The 15,068-nt window shown below is 30.3% G+C and overlaps 1 protein-coding gene across 2 annotated transcripts; it reads left to right on the forward strand.

Annotated features, from left to right (window-relative positions):
- The first annotated feature begins 7,165 nt into the window (after positions 1-7,165).
- On the forward strand, positions 7,166-8,717 carry LOC118050469 (uncharacterized). Of its 2 annotated transcripts, none has more exons than XM_035060820.2 (3): positions 7,166-7,519; positions 7,683-8,053; positions 8,156-8,717. In XM_035060820.2, the coding sequence occupies exons 1-3, from the start codon at positions 7,459-7,461 to the stop codon at positions 8,492-8,494; spliced, it is 771 nt and encodes a 256-aa protein (XP_034916711.1). In that variant the 5' UTR covers positions 7,166-7,458; the 3' UTR covers positions 8,495-8,717. The 2 variants fall into 2 exon arrangements, with proteins under 2 accessions (XP_034916711.1, XP_034916710.1); XM_035060819.2 differs by having other exon boundaries at positions 7,167-7,519; positions 7,680-8,053.
- The last annotated feature ends 6,351 nt before the right edge of the window (positions 8,718-15,068 follow it).

The following is a 15,068-nucleotide window of genomic DNA, read 5'->3' on the forward strand; positions in this document are numbered from 1 at the left end:
TACCACCATTATTATTATTATTATTATTATTATAAATAAATAAATGTATTATAGTTCAATAAATTCTCATATTTTCCTTGTTATTTCATCATCCCAAAATTTCCTTTTTTCTTAATATGATATAAATGGAAACACAATAACACAAGAACATAACAAGCAAGAAAATCAAAATTGATGTTAAAAAGAGTTTTCACACAATAACTCTAATTCATACTTCATTGCTAAATAATTATCTATATTATGGTCGGCCTCTTTAAAAAAATTTACAATTTTTTAAATAGGTCAAAAACCAACTCTTATAAGGTAAGAAATCCAAATGATAAATAAAAAAAAAACATAACATAAAATTTAAAAGTAAGATAAGAGTCCAAAAATAAAAAAGAAAAATAATAAAATTAACTCAAATAGCATCTTTAAGGCCTAATATAAGAGTCTTTCATAGCTTGTCCAATTATAATGAGTTAGACCCCTAATAGAATTGGACCTATAAAATCATCTAGCAAAATTTAAGCTCAATTCAATGATAAAATTTAAAGTTATGTTTTTTTTTATGTCAAATTATTGGTCTAGTGTGAACAAACATCATTTTTGGACTTTGGCTCTATCTCATTGATTTATAAATGAGTCTGCTAAGCTTTCTACATGATCTGTTATTGACAGATCTATATCTAACTATTCAGGACTATTAAACTCTTATGACTTGTGTACATCAGGCTTTCCAAGTTAAAGAGCCCTTTCTCTCGAGTTTTAGTTATACATCAAGTACATAGATAAATGTTACACATTAAAAACATTAGAAGCCTTTAAGTGACTTGAAAAATAGAGTTTAAATACATTTTTATTAATCTTCTACAACACCTTACAATGGCTTATCTTTTACCCTTTTAGTTTGTTATACTCTCCCACAAGAAATCTATTGCGAATAAGTATTTTCCAAACAAAGCAACCTGCCTCAAAGATAATTTTCTGTGATAAGTTACAGTTTGGCTTTATATTTAGCATTACTATCTATAATAGCTTGCTTAACTTATTCGTGTACCCCCACGTAGATAATTTTCAATACCCTCAGCCTAAATGCTCAATCATCCAATACAACATATATACGTTAACTCAAACATACCAAAATGATTCCATCCATACATAATCTTGAATGGGCTCAACTAGGTAATTTGATTTCTAGATTTGTTATATATGAACTCCATATGTGACAAAGTCAAATCTCATTACTTAGTTTTGTCTTCTACTAAACTCCATAATAGATTTCTGAGGCTATAATTTATCGTTTCTCTCTATCCATCTATCTAAGGGTGATAACATTCATAAAAAATAAATAAGTGCCAAGTTTCCCTATAAATCCTTTCTAAAGTTACATATAAACTTTGTATCTCAATCCAAAATAATAGACATGGGGACTCTTTGTTAGTGAACCACCTCTTTAAAGTAAAGGTGGGCTATACAAAAAGCATTCATAGTTTTATGATATGTAATAAAGTGGTCTGTATTAGAAAATATGCCCACAATTATGAAGATCAAACCCATAACCTGTTGGATAAAAGAAAAACCCAATATAAAATCCACATTGACATCCAACCAAGGGATATTTAGAATAGATAATGGTGTACACAAACCAGAATTAGTTAAGTCACCCTTAAACCGCTGATACATTATACATCTCTTTATAAAGCTTGATACTTGACATGATAATTTAGGCCAATAATAATCTAATAACACTAGGGTCAAGGTCTTATCATGTACAAAATGACCATTATAATGCAACTCATGGATGATATGTTCTTATAGAAAATAATCTAGGATACACAACTACATATCACAAAACAAGTAACCATTCACATATATAAAATCGCCCATTAACATCATATATCAACTTAGCATAAATATGCTTAAAAAAAGGGTTTCTAGGTACAATGCTTAGAAGATATCTAATTTTTGCTCTTGTGTATGCGTAATGCAGAGTAGGACAATCTATTTACTAAATGCAACAACAACCTTGTTGAGACTACCAGATTAGTGTTTTAGAAAGAAAAATAAAAAGATGAACTCTTATAAAAAAAGACACTAACTTGATATGTTGATGACTCAACTTCTATTGCCTATTGATATATTTTAGAGCCTCATGATTAATGATGAGTATGAAATCCTTTTGCACCAAGTAATGCCTTTAATATTTCGATGCATGAACAATAACACAAAATTCCAAGTCATACATAAAGTAATTCTTTTTTGAGCTTAACAGCTTCTCATTGAAAAATGTTGTGAACCTCTCTTCCTTTCTAAAAACACCTTCAATGCTTAGTCTTAATATATCACGATTCATCTTAAACAACTTATCAAAATCAAGAGTTAGTATAATAGCTTCATTTTTTCTGCTTTACTAAATAAAAGTTGGCTTTTGTCTTCTCTATCTACTATAAAGTATGCCTTTTTAAATCTCATTAATAAGCATAATTAGAGCATTAAAGTTATAAATGAATCATTTATAGAATGATGTTAGTCCATAAAAACTCTAAACATCAAGGATACTTTCTAAAGTAGGCCATTCCCAATCCCTGTCATTTTAGACCACCTAGACACCCTCAACAAAAACAATAAAACCCATAAAATAATGGTGTTGGTAAAGAACTTACATTTCTCAAGATTAACAAATAATTGCTTTTATTTTAAAATGTTAAACTGCAAGTGCTTTTTATATGCAACTCCAAAGATGCACTATAAATTAAGATAGCATCAAAATAAACTACTACAAACATGTCTATAAACAATCCTAATACTATATGCATTAATCTTATGAAAAAGCTAAAATGATTAGACAGTCTAAATAACATCACTAATCACTCATACAACTTATATTGTATCTTGAAGGCTATTTTTCACTCATCCCTTAACTTTATTCTAATATTATGACAGTCATTTTCAAGGTCAAATTTTAAAAACACCTTGTTATAACTAGTTAATCCACAGTATCATCTAGTCATTATATAAGGTACTTGTACTTCATAATGATTTGATTGAAAACTATGCTATCTAGACACATTCATCATGAGCCATCCTTCCATAAAACCAAGAGAGTTGGAACTTCATAAAAGCTCATGCTCTTTTATATATACCTATTCTTAGCAACTCTACCACCCAACACTATAATTATTCAAACTTATTAGGGGTTGATCTCGTATGTGGCCTATTTAATAAATTGAAACATGAGACTAGGTCAATTTAATGTCGAATGTCTTTCATGAGAGTAACCTTCAAGGCAATTTTTATGGTATCATATCCTTCATTTCTATTAGAACTCCTTGAACTTCTATAAAACTGTCTTCAACCTCCTCCTGCATAACACCACTATCAAGCATTAATGCATGAACCACCATTTCATTCTTCATCTCTTTCATTAACTATGATAAAGATAATGATATACGCTTATTCAAATCAGTTTCAGTAACTACCCTTTTATTTATAGGTGATAACACTATACACTTCCCTTTTATATTGAGGGTGTACATAATATGACATCCTCTATACACAACACTTCTATTATACTATTAATGTTTGTCTAAACAATATATGACACATATCCATAGTTATTACTCATGCCAAACACTATTATAATATTTCTTTCCTATATAAAAAAATAACATAAGATATCATTTATCCATGATTATCTCAATATTTTTATCCAATCAAGTTAACTTATAGGACTGATTTTTGGTCTTACATTGGAGTTTTTTCACTACTTCTTTGAGCACTATATCTTTATAACATCCACTTTCAATTATTAGATTGCATACATAGTCTTTAATAGTATATATTGAATGGAAGATAATGGTGTGTCGCTAATCTTCACCCAGATCACTCTTAAGAACTAAAACATTTTATTGAATAACTAAGGTTGCACCGCCATCTCCATGCAATCTTCTCACTACTATCATAATCATCATATACAAGATCAATCATTATTGTCAAAATCATGAGTTGACTCATAAAATTGTATGTATGGGTCAACATGCAGCTAACATGAAAAATTAGACTAAAAAATTAAAAACTTGTAAAATCAGACTTAACTTGTTTAAAATTGATAAACTCGGTTTGAATTTGACTTTAAGATATTTGCTGACTAGTTTTGTAAGATCGGACATATCTCTCAAACCTGTACATTGAATTGAGTTAAAATTTTAACAAAATAATACTAGAGATACAAAACTATATTTTTGATAAATTTTCAGGTCAAATAAAGTCCAGAAACATATTATTTTATAGGTCAAAGTTACTAGATAAATCTTGTCAAATCTGTTGAACTAAACATTCTTGTACTGTTTGAAACATATCTAGAGCTATAGTAAAAGTTTTGATGCGATTAAAGTTGTTTTAGAAACTAGACATCTCAATCTTTCAAATCATATATGGTAAGCGTAGTAATTTATTTAGACGAGAAAGAACAACGTGTTGGAAATCAGGACTAAAATTACATCTTTGATAATCAAGTACATCTTTGATCTCAAACAAGAGAAAGTCTTTACAAATCTCCCCAACATTTAAAAGGAAGACTATTTTTCTAAAATGTCAATCTTTATATCTTTATTACCTAAAATGTATTTTAAACTTTTGCTTCAAGGAAATGGTGTTCGACTGCATGATTAATCTCCATTACATTATAATTCACCCATTTTTATAGTAATTTATCAATTAATAAAAAATTTATGTATCTCTAAACAAAATCTTTATGAGTCTATATACTAATCTCCTTGAACATTATTCATCATGATAGTTTCTCCATCTCTATTTTTCTATAAAATGTTTATTGTTATCTCTTTAAGTTCAAAATAACACCTAACCTCGAAGATATGAGGGACAACCTAAAAAGCATGACACTTACCACGACATAACTTTCACCAACACAAAATCATTCCCTACATTGCATAGAATGGTCTTCTCCACCAAAGTTACCTTACCTCTTCTTATCTTGCAGGCATTGGTCACGAGATAGTCATTCTTTACATGCAAGTTGCATGCATGGACAAAGAAGACACGCAAACAAAATATAAAAGTTTCAAGACCACTTGGCAAGTCTTTTAAACATATAAATATTCAAAAGATTTAAGGACAATGGCAACATATAAAAATAAAAATACAATTGGAGAACAAGATGTTCGATTAGGCAGGGTAGGCTTGGGCTAGCTCCTGGACCGAACAACAAGCTATCCAGTCAAGCTTGGTAGGCTTGGGGTCTATCCATTAGACTGGACATCAAGTTATCCGGTCAAGCTTGTTGTCTTGATTAGGCCACGACCCAAATCCTAGTAGATCAAAAACTCATCGATCCTAGAAGAATTGATGGCATGTAAAATGATGTTTATGTTTATGTTGTTATGACCTCTATTTTCTACGAGGAATCAGTATGTAAATATCTAATTATCCGTTTTAAAATTCCTCAAAGCTTATAAATTTTTCATATGAAATCTCCTATAAAAATCATCTTATTGGTTAGCATCTCAATTAGAAGAATACTCGTTTGATTACCTCTAATTACCTATTTAATTAATTCATTTTATTGGATGAGCTATATGGTCTGTTGTTCTTTTCATGGGCAAAACAATGATCTCTAGTGATAATACACCTTCTTATCATGATTTCTCTTACGAGAATGCAGGACTAATACCATGCTTCTTTGCACTCCTCTTCAGATAAACCATGTGATCTTAGTGATTAAGAGTGCATAAATACCCTAGGACTTCGTACATAATGGATCTAAATCAATAATTATACAACTTTTCTTTAAATTTACTCTCCTACTTTTATCCCTTTTTAGTTTACCTTTCTTGTCTTCGTTTTATTAAGTTAAGTATTAAAGAGTTGTTTCATAGGAGAAAACAAAATAACTAAGTCCAGATACCTCTGCCATAAGCATCTATGGAAAACCCAAATTCAAATTGAAGTTTTTTGCGTACTGATGTGTTAATCAGGGTGTAAAAATAAAGGGACAAAGGTAATAAGGTAAGGACAACTAACTGATTTTGCTATGAGTCGTCGGACTATAGAGTGTGTTTGGCATTGCGGTAGCTGTTGTGGTTGTGTTTTGAAAAAAGTTGTTTTATAAAAAGTACTTTTAATTGAGGTTGGTTTGAAAAAATAGGTGTTTGGTTAAAACTGTGGTTAAAATTGAGGTTGAATAAAAAGTAGTTTAATGTGTTTGGTTAAGAATGTTTTTAAAATTGAGGTTATAAAATAATTTTAAGAAATATATATTAATATTGATGGTTTTAAATTAAATATTGTAAATTTAATTACTCCTATTACATCATGGAATAAATAATATTTATATAAAATATTTTTTATTTTTCCATTAAACTATATATAATTTCATTACGTACAAAATTCATCCGATAAGAACTACAGTTTTCATAATTTTTTGAGCGTGTAATAAAATTAGATAAAATATTATCAGATATAAAATTGATATTATAGTGCGAGTGAATTTAATTCACTCTATACTACTTTTTCGAGAAAAAAAATATTGTTCACATCACAGTGCGAATGAATTTAATTCACTCTAAACTAGTTTTTTTTAAAAAAAAATTTAATAAAATTAACACACTTAAAAAAAAAAAAAACTGGACGAACAGTGCAAGTGAATTGCACTGTTCACGTGAACAGTGCAATTCACTTGCACTGCATTATATTTTAATGTGAACAGTGTACCATGTACACTGTTCATGCTAATTGCATTGTTCAATGAACAGTACAATTAGCTGCACAGTGCATGAAAAGCATGAAATTTTAGCTTTTCATTTCCTGCGTTTTTGACGCAAAATTTGTGTGGACCCCATACACAGTAAATCACGCTTTTTTGTTACCAAACGGCTGCTGACTGCGTTTTTAATAAAACGCAGCCGCAGCCACAGAGCCAAACGGGCTCATAATCCTGTCCAATAATATGGTGCAGCTACAAATTAATTATATTATTACATAAATAATACTGCTATAACTTAAATCCTTTAATTTGCAGCAATACAACGGATGTGACAAAACACACACACCGAAAAAAAACAATTAAAAATTAGAAAACAATTTAAAAAATGATTTTGAGTCACTTTCAAACCACATTCACAGCTCAGAAAGTTAAAAGCTGCATAAACTGTATATAACAAGTGTGAGGGGTGAAGCCGGTTCACTGCCTATTGGAGCTTACATCTCTCCTTTTCTCTAATGTGATTAGACAATGATTAGCTAGAGCTATGCTTTTTATCATTGTGGTTCTTTCCCGAGTACTGTCTACTTGATCAAAAAAAGGCTTCCATTTTCTTGGGTTAGGCTACAGTGTTCTCCTTTCCGTCTTCATCCTCTTGAAAAAGCTTGGAGATTTGGCAAACCCAGTGAAACTGGAGAGGGGCACCCCTTCCCTGCCTTAAGCTAATCATCCGCTCTGTCTCTTTCTTGCTCTCAGCTATGAAGCGCTTCAATTCCTCAGATTCCTTGGCAGCTTTCATCTCTATTACTTCTTCAAAAGGTAAACAAAACTCCACGCTAAGTCAATAAACCTGTTTTATTCAAAATGATCGAGTTTTTTTAAAATGATTTTTGCTTTCTGGGTTACCAAACAATATCTTGATTTTGCATAACTTTTAATTCTTTTCTTACATCTACTCTTAATAACCTCGTTAACCCAGAAGATAGGACTCAAAACACCAACCAAGGTTACAGTAGAGATTTTCAGGCAATGCTGGACAGTCTTGAAGAAGAAGACTACATTGAGGAAGCCAACCTTGGAAGTGAGAAGAAACGAAGGTTAACCTTGCATCAAGTTAAGGCCTTGGAGAAGAATTTTGAGGTCGATAACAAGCTTGTGCCAGAGAGAAAGCTGAAATTAGCTGAAGAATTGTGCCTGCAACCACGACAAGTGGCTATTTGGTTCCAAAACCGTCGAGCCCGTTGGAAGACTAAGCAATTGGAAAGAGATTATGGCACCCTTAAGGCAAACTATGAAGCTCTAAATCTTGATTACAGTAATCTTGAACAGAAGAATGAAGCCTTAGCACAAAAGGTATTGCCTCTACATTTGTTAATAGGCTGAGTTGATTAGAATTTTTTATTTGTTTTTGGATAATTTATTTCTTAGTTATGCTGTTTGTTACCTGAAATTTAGGTAAAAGAATTGAAAGCAAAGTTGAGAGAAGAAATAGTTGATAGCAGTCACTCTGTAAAAGAAGAGTACCATGTTTCAGAGTCAGACAACCATGATTTCAGTGAAAACAAGAATTCGAGTGCAGTCACCAAAGACCACAGCAATGTTTCCTCTTCAAATGAATTGATGAATTGCTTTAATTTAACTGATTCGAGAGCTATTTTGGGGAATAGGTATCAAGTATATCAACCCCATCTTATGAAACTAGAAGAGCAGAGTTTGTTTAGCGCTGAGGAATCATGCAATTTCTTTTCAGTTGATCAAGCTCCCACGCTTCATTGCTATTTTCCTGAACAATAAAGCTGGTGTAATTCTTAAAAGTTCCAGCCTTGGAAAGAAATAAGTTGCCTTTGGATACTATTGTTTTTTAGGACTTCATATCTATGCTGTTCCATTGCAACAAAACATCTTCAACAAGGGCGGGAACAGTGCTTTTACCATTTACTTCAGTGTAAGAAATCATACTACTACCTGTATATGGTACTATCCAGCAACCAATGCTATTTAAGTTGCCAGGTCTATACTCTATCTGTCAGAAATCTGCCGTGCAATTTGTATAGCTAAAAAGTAAACACTGTATCAGATCATTAAAAGATAGTTAGCACATCACATTATAAATTAATTAGTTTGCTTAGGTAATGATTCCCTTTGGCGTGGTTGTTGCATACCGCCCCACACAATAGGGTGTAGAAGATTTGGCATCTAAGAATTCTCGTTTCCTTCACTCTTGCAGCATGTACAGAGTCAGAAGAGTTACAATCTTCTTTTATTACGAGGATTGACTAAAGTGTCGATTATAAATTTTAGTAGCGGCACAGAGTTAGACATCTCAGAAACTTTCATCCTCTACAAAATTTATGTGTTTGGTGTATATGATTTAAGAACCGAAGGCCCTCTTGCTACCAAACAACAAAGTTGTCCATCTTTAGGATCTTGAATGTTTTCGAGCTGCTATTGTGGCTAAAGACTTGTGTTTCATAATGCACAAAAGTTTGAAGAGATCCGAAAAACGATTAGGTTCATGTACTCTGTGGCTAGAGACTTATCAAACCATGTGGTTGGTACAAAGTAGGTCCAGACCCGTAGGTTAGCTAAGTACTATTCAATATTCAACGGCGAGATTATGCCAAGAGCGCTCTTCTAGTGGTACCAATCTCTGAAGCCTAAAGACATAAAGCTCTCCAGCAGAAACTTGCAGACTGCTCCCATGCACGTTCTTGAAAGGAGGTCGTCAGTAACCAAGAAATGGGAAGCCATACGCAGCTCATTTAGGTAACCAACCTCTCATCAACTAACCAAAACTATTTTCATATTGCCCATGCAAGAATTTGTGATCTTCTGGATGACCCGATGAGTCCTCCACTCCCATGAACTAGAGACTATTAAAGTCGCCTCTGATTTCTGATCAGTTGACTAGCATTCTTTTCTTGTGAAAGAACAACGCTAACCTAGCAAAGTAGATGTTTTTTCCTTTGACATCGATGCTTAAACTATGAACATATATTATGGTAAATTAATTAAGAACAGGTCTTGGTAAGCAATCGGCCTTTGCTCTGAATGGAAGATCTTTTGGAGAGTTTAGTAGCCTATTAGTCTTGAACAAGTGGAGATGGAGAGGCCAGGAGTCCCTTTCCGCTTTTCTTTGAAGTTTTGAGTGGGAAATGGACAGACAAAAAAAAGCTGCTGCGACTCTTAGCTCCTCCAAGTCACTTTCATGTCAGAAAGAGGGGCCCATAACGTCACCCATGTTTGACTGTTAATGCCCTAAGGGAATCTAGCTAGCTAGATTGCATGACGTTTGTGTGACAATCCCGAGAAAATACACCACCTTCTGCACCTCCATTCTCCAGGATTTCTTTTTAAAAATAAAAAATAAAAATAGCATAACAGATACAATATTTGACAGCACAGCCTAGCGGAAACATTAATTATAAAAATAGCATAGTTTTTGCAGAGACATACATGTATCACACACACATGCGTCACATGCACATTTAAATTTAAAGATCGTACATTATCATATGCATAATTTTAAAATTGCAACGACAAGCTTATTTTTTTAATGAGGCTATTTGCTTGCTATGATTAGACATATATTATCAAGTTGCGCATGTGAAACATGTACAACTTTTAAATTCAACCCCTAAATTTAAAATGCGTGGCTCAATGGATTTTGTTATTTTTTATAAATAAATTTCTAGTTGTTTTATTTTGATAAAAAAATATTTTTTTTTCTATGCTAATTTTTGCTATATAAAAAAACTACATTCTTTGCACAGCTGGACTGAGGTGCATCACTCAAGAACCTTGAGCTCTTTTTTCCTTGTAATATCGGTGCTTTTCATTTGGTTTTTTAAAATAAAACTATTATTATTTATAATTTAACATTTTATAGACTATCATATTTTTTAAAAATAATTAAGTAAATAATAGAACCAGAGAGGTTATGGTACTAAATTCATTCAACAGAATTTCTACAAGTTGTGCTTTTGAGGATAACACAGCTATCTAGAAAGAATTATGAAAATTCTACTACTTCAAATAGTACAACTTCTCTATTTGTGCTTTTTCTCTAGTTATTTTTTAGAATGCTCTAATTTATCATTTTTTTTTTAACAATTATGTTAATTAAGCAAAAAAAAAAAAACTCTTTCATTAAGCCAAATTAACATATGTATTCTTAATTATGTGAACCCGAAAGGTAAAAATTCTAAAATTCATATTAAAATATTGAATACAACATATAAAAGCTAAAATTAAGTTAAAAAAAACCTGACCTCGTGATTACTTAAGCCAAAAAAAATCATAGTTATTGGATGAAAAAATATCAGCTTATTGATTATAATGAATGAAAAATCAAATGTTTAAGGCTGAAAACCTTACTTGTTGATTATAACAAACCAAAAACAGAATGTACAAGGATAAAAGCTACAAAGAAGTAATCTTTGATAAGTTTTGAAAGTTTCATAACAAACCAAAAGTAAGCGTAAACTCTCACATATAAGTTTTATTTCTGAATAATCAACTCATATATTTATGGTAATCTTCTATACTTTTAGAACCTTAAGTCAAACTTTGCAAATTTTAATACAACTCCCAATAATAATGATTAAGAATAAAAAAAATTCTCATGATTGCCTTCACCTCATCACATGTATCAACAGGCTTCTCATGATTTCTCTCCCAACTCAAAATAAGTTGATCCCACAAAATAATAACATAATAGATAAATTCAATCACAACTAATTTCATATATTTTTTTTAATAATTATGACAATTGAAGATCAACTCCACTTTCTTCTCTCATTCTAAGTAAGCTTTTGGATCATTTCTCCATTGAAAAGCAAGAATCTTCATCTTAATACTCTTAACATTTTTATCTAAATCACCATGAAACCCAATATATCTTATAACTCCTTTATGGCTGAAATTTCCATGTTGAAATCTCTTATCACCAAGATTTTTTTATTGCCAAAATCTACCGTATTGGTCAATTGAAGCATGGTTTGAATCATCAGCATCTTCATTATCATTCCTATAAACAAACTCATCTACAAGTGTGTTAGCATGTCTTTCCCGCCTTATGGTATTAGGAAACCTTTATGATGGCTCCTCTTACAAACTAGCAATTGTGGCCTTTTGTATATCCATTTGATCATTTTCTTCGCCGAACATTACATTTATCCTCTCAGATTATTGTTACATGGCCTGTAAAACAAAGAAAGTGCTATCATTCTCTTTCTTAGGTGATGAAGCGCCTTTGAAAGACATCATCAAATTTGAAAGTTTTGTAAGTAGATTAAAAAAAAAAAAAACTCACAATCTTTTATATGTTTACACTCAAAGATATAACACTTTATTTGTGTTTCACTCAAAATTTATCTTTTCATGGTAATAGTCTTTCATTTTTTTTCCTTTTTATCTCTTTTGCTTGACTATTTAGTTCTTTAAAGAACTAAACAAAAACAAGCAAGAATTTTAGTTCCTAACATCTAACCAACAAATTAAAAAAAAAAAAAAAACAAGACAATCAAGAAAACAAATACAAAATATATATATATATATATATATATATATATATATATATATATATATATCTATCTATATAATGGATTAGGACCTGAAACTACACTCAAATAATCTAAAATCAATATCAAACAAACAAATAATCATTGATGAAACAAAGTGATATGAACTAAAATTTTCTTAGGACCTGAAATAAATTGTAATTTCAATTTGCGGCATAAACCAAATTTACAATTTTTTTTTTCTTTTTTAATCTATTTTAGTAGTAGTTATAATTATATTGAAATTTTTTCTTTTCTTTTTTAACAGGTATCTCAATTCAAGAATTGATAAATAAGAATAAAGAAACATATTCTTGAAATTAAATAAGAACAAAGATAAACAAAATAAACATATATAGATAAAACCTAATTTTAGAGCTAAGCTCTAATACCAACTAATATAAGCCTAGAAGGTAAGAACCCTAGAGTTTATAATTAAAATATTGAACACAACCTAAGAAAATTAAAATTAAGTTGAAAAGAACTTGATCTAATGAATACTTGAACTAAAATATCACAGTTATTGGATGAAAAAATTGTGACTCGTTGATTTTAAAGAATAAAGAACCAAAGGTATAAGATTGAAAAACCTCACTAGTTGATTATAACAAGCCAAGAATTAAAGGTATAAGAATGAAAAAATGAAGAAGTAATCTTTGATAAGTTCTAAAAGTTTTATGAAGAACCAAGAGTAAGAGAAACCTTTCACACATATATTTTTATTTTCAAATAATCAATCTAGTTCTCTAAATACAAGCTAAATAACTTTATTTATACTAGGTAAAACATCATAACTAATGCTGTTAAAAAAAAAAGAGTTCTAAATAAAATATAAAAAAGAATCTTAAATCAACTAGAAAAATATTGTAAATTCTAAATAGTGACTTTTAGGCTTTATCATAAGGCTTTCTCGATGTTTGTTTGCTAAGAAATTTTAACCCTAGAGAATATATGACCTTTAAGATCTGTATAAAATTTTTAAGAAAAATGCAATTGTCAGGTCGAAAGTAATACCCATTAACTTAAAAGTACATATTAGGAAAATAAACTTAATTTGCATGCCTCAAGCCTAAGAATAAGCTCTTTCCTTTTCATAGATTATATTAATTAAAGCTTGATCATTCCTTATTGTAATATTAAAGCTTCCCATTAAATACCTATTTAATCTTTCTAGTCATTGACCTTGTAATTGATCTAATTGACATCTATAATAGATTATTTAATTATGCTTATTGATTGTCATCATTTATAGGGTATTGAACAAGAAAACACATTTAATTTGATTAAACAAAGGCTATTTTACACACTTTTATTAGCATTATTAGACTTTTCTAAAGCCTTTGAGATTGAGTGTAATACCTCAAGAATACGTATTGAAGTTGTTTTAATGAAGGAGAAGTGACCAATTGCCTATTTTAATGAAAAACTAAATGGACAACATTTAATTACCCAACTTATATAAAAGGAGCTTTATGTATTGGTGAGGACTTTGAAAATTTAGCAACAATACTTATGGCCAAAAAAATTTGTTATCCATTCAAATAATGAATTCTTGAAGCATTTAAAGGGACATGGTAAGTTGAATAGGAATCATGATAAGTGGATAGAGTTTAATGAAACATTTTCATATATTATTTAGTACAAACAAGGTAAGGATAACATAGTGATTGATGCACTATGTATACGTCATTCTTTTTTAATTTAAATATGAAATATTAGGTTTTGAATATGTTAAAGATTTGTATGTCATTGATAGGGATTTTGCTAATGTATATGAAGCTTGTGAGAACTTAGCCTATAATGAGTTTTAAGACTTGATGGTTTGTTTTTAGAGATAATAAAATTTATATGCCTGATAGTTCTATGCATAAAGCTCATGGGGCAGTTTAATGTGACACTTTGATGTCAGGAAGACTTTAGAAGTTTTACATAAACACTTTTGGGAAGCTAAAAAATGATGTACAAAGAGTGTATGATAGATGTATCATGTGTGGGCAAGCTAAATCTAAAGTCTTATCGCATAGGTTATAAACTCCATTACCTATACCTAAAGAATATTGGGAAGATATTTCCATCAAATTTTCTTAGGTTTACCAAGGTAAAAAAGGGGTAGGAATTTAATTTTTATGGTTATAGATAGGTTTTCTAAGATGAAATATTTATATCATGTCAAAAATTATTGATGCAATCAGTATTGTTGATTTATTTGTTAGTGAGATAATATGATTTTATGGTGTTTCTAGAAGCATTGTTTATGATTGTGATGTTAAATTCATTAACTTTTTTTGGAAGGTATTTTAGGGAAAGTTGGGAGCTAATTTGTTATTTTTTTACTACTTTGTTTTTTTGTTTTTTACTATTTATCATCACAAATGAATGGTCAAACAAAAGTAGCAAATTGGATTTTAACTATTTTATCATGTGTTATCATTCAAAAGAATTTAAAAAATCGGGAAGAACATTTGTCATTTATAAAGTTTGCATATAATAGAGGTGTGTATTCTACTATTGATCATTCATAATTTGAGATTATTTATGGTTTTAATTTGCTAACCCCTTTAAATCTTATTCATTTACCTGTTAATGAAATGGTTAGTCTTGATGGAAATAAAAAGCAAAGATGATAAAGATACTTAATGAGAGTGTTTAACAACATGTAGAGAAAAAAGAATAAAAAATATGCATATAAAGATAACCAAGAGTAATAAGTGTTTTATCTTTTGATGCGATCCAAGCAACACCAAAAAATCCGTTAGATGTTCTAGTTGATCCAGCGATAAGACTTTTAGCGATCAATATTATGAAGG

This window comes from Populus alba, chromosome 5, assembly GCF_005239225.2.
Source record: "Populus alba chromosome 5, ASM523922v2, whole genome shotgun sequence".
Classification (NCBI taxonomy): Eukaryota; Viridiplantae; Streptophyta; class Magnoliopsida; order Malpighiales; family Salicaceae; genus Populus; species Populus alba.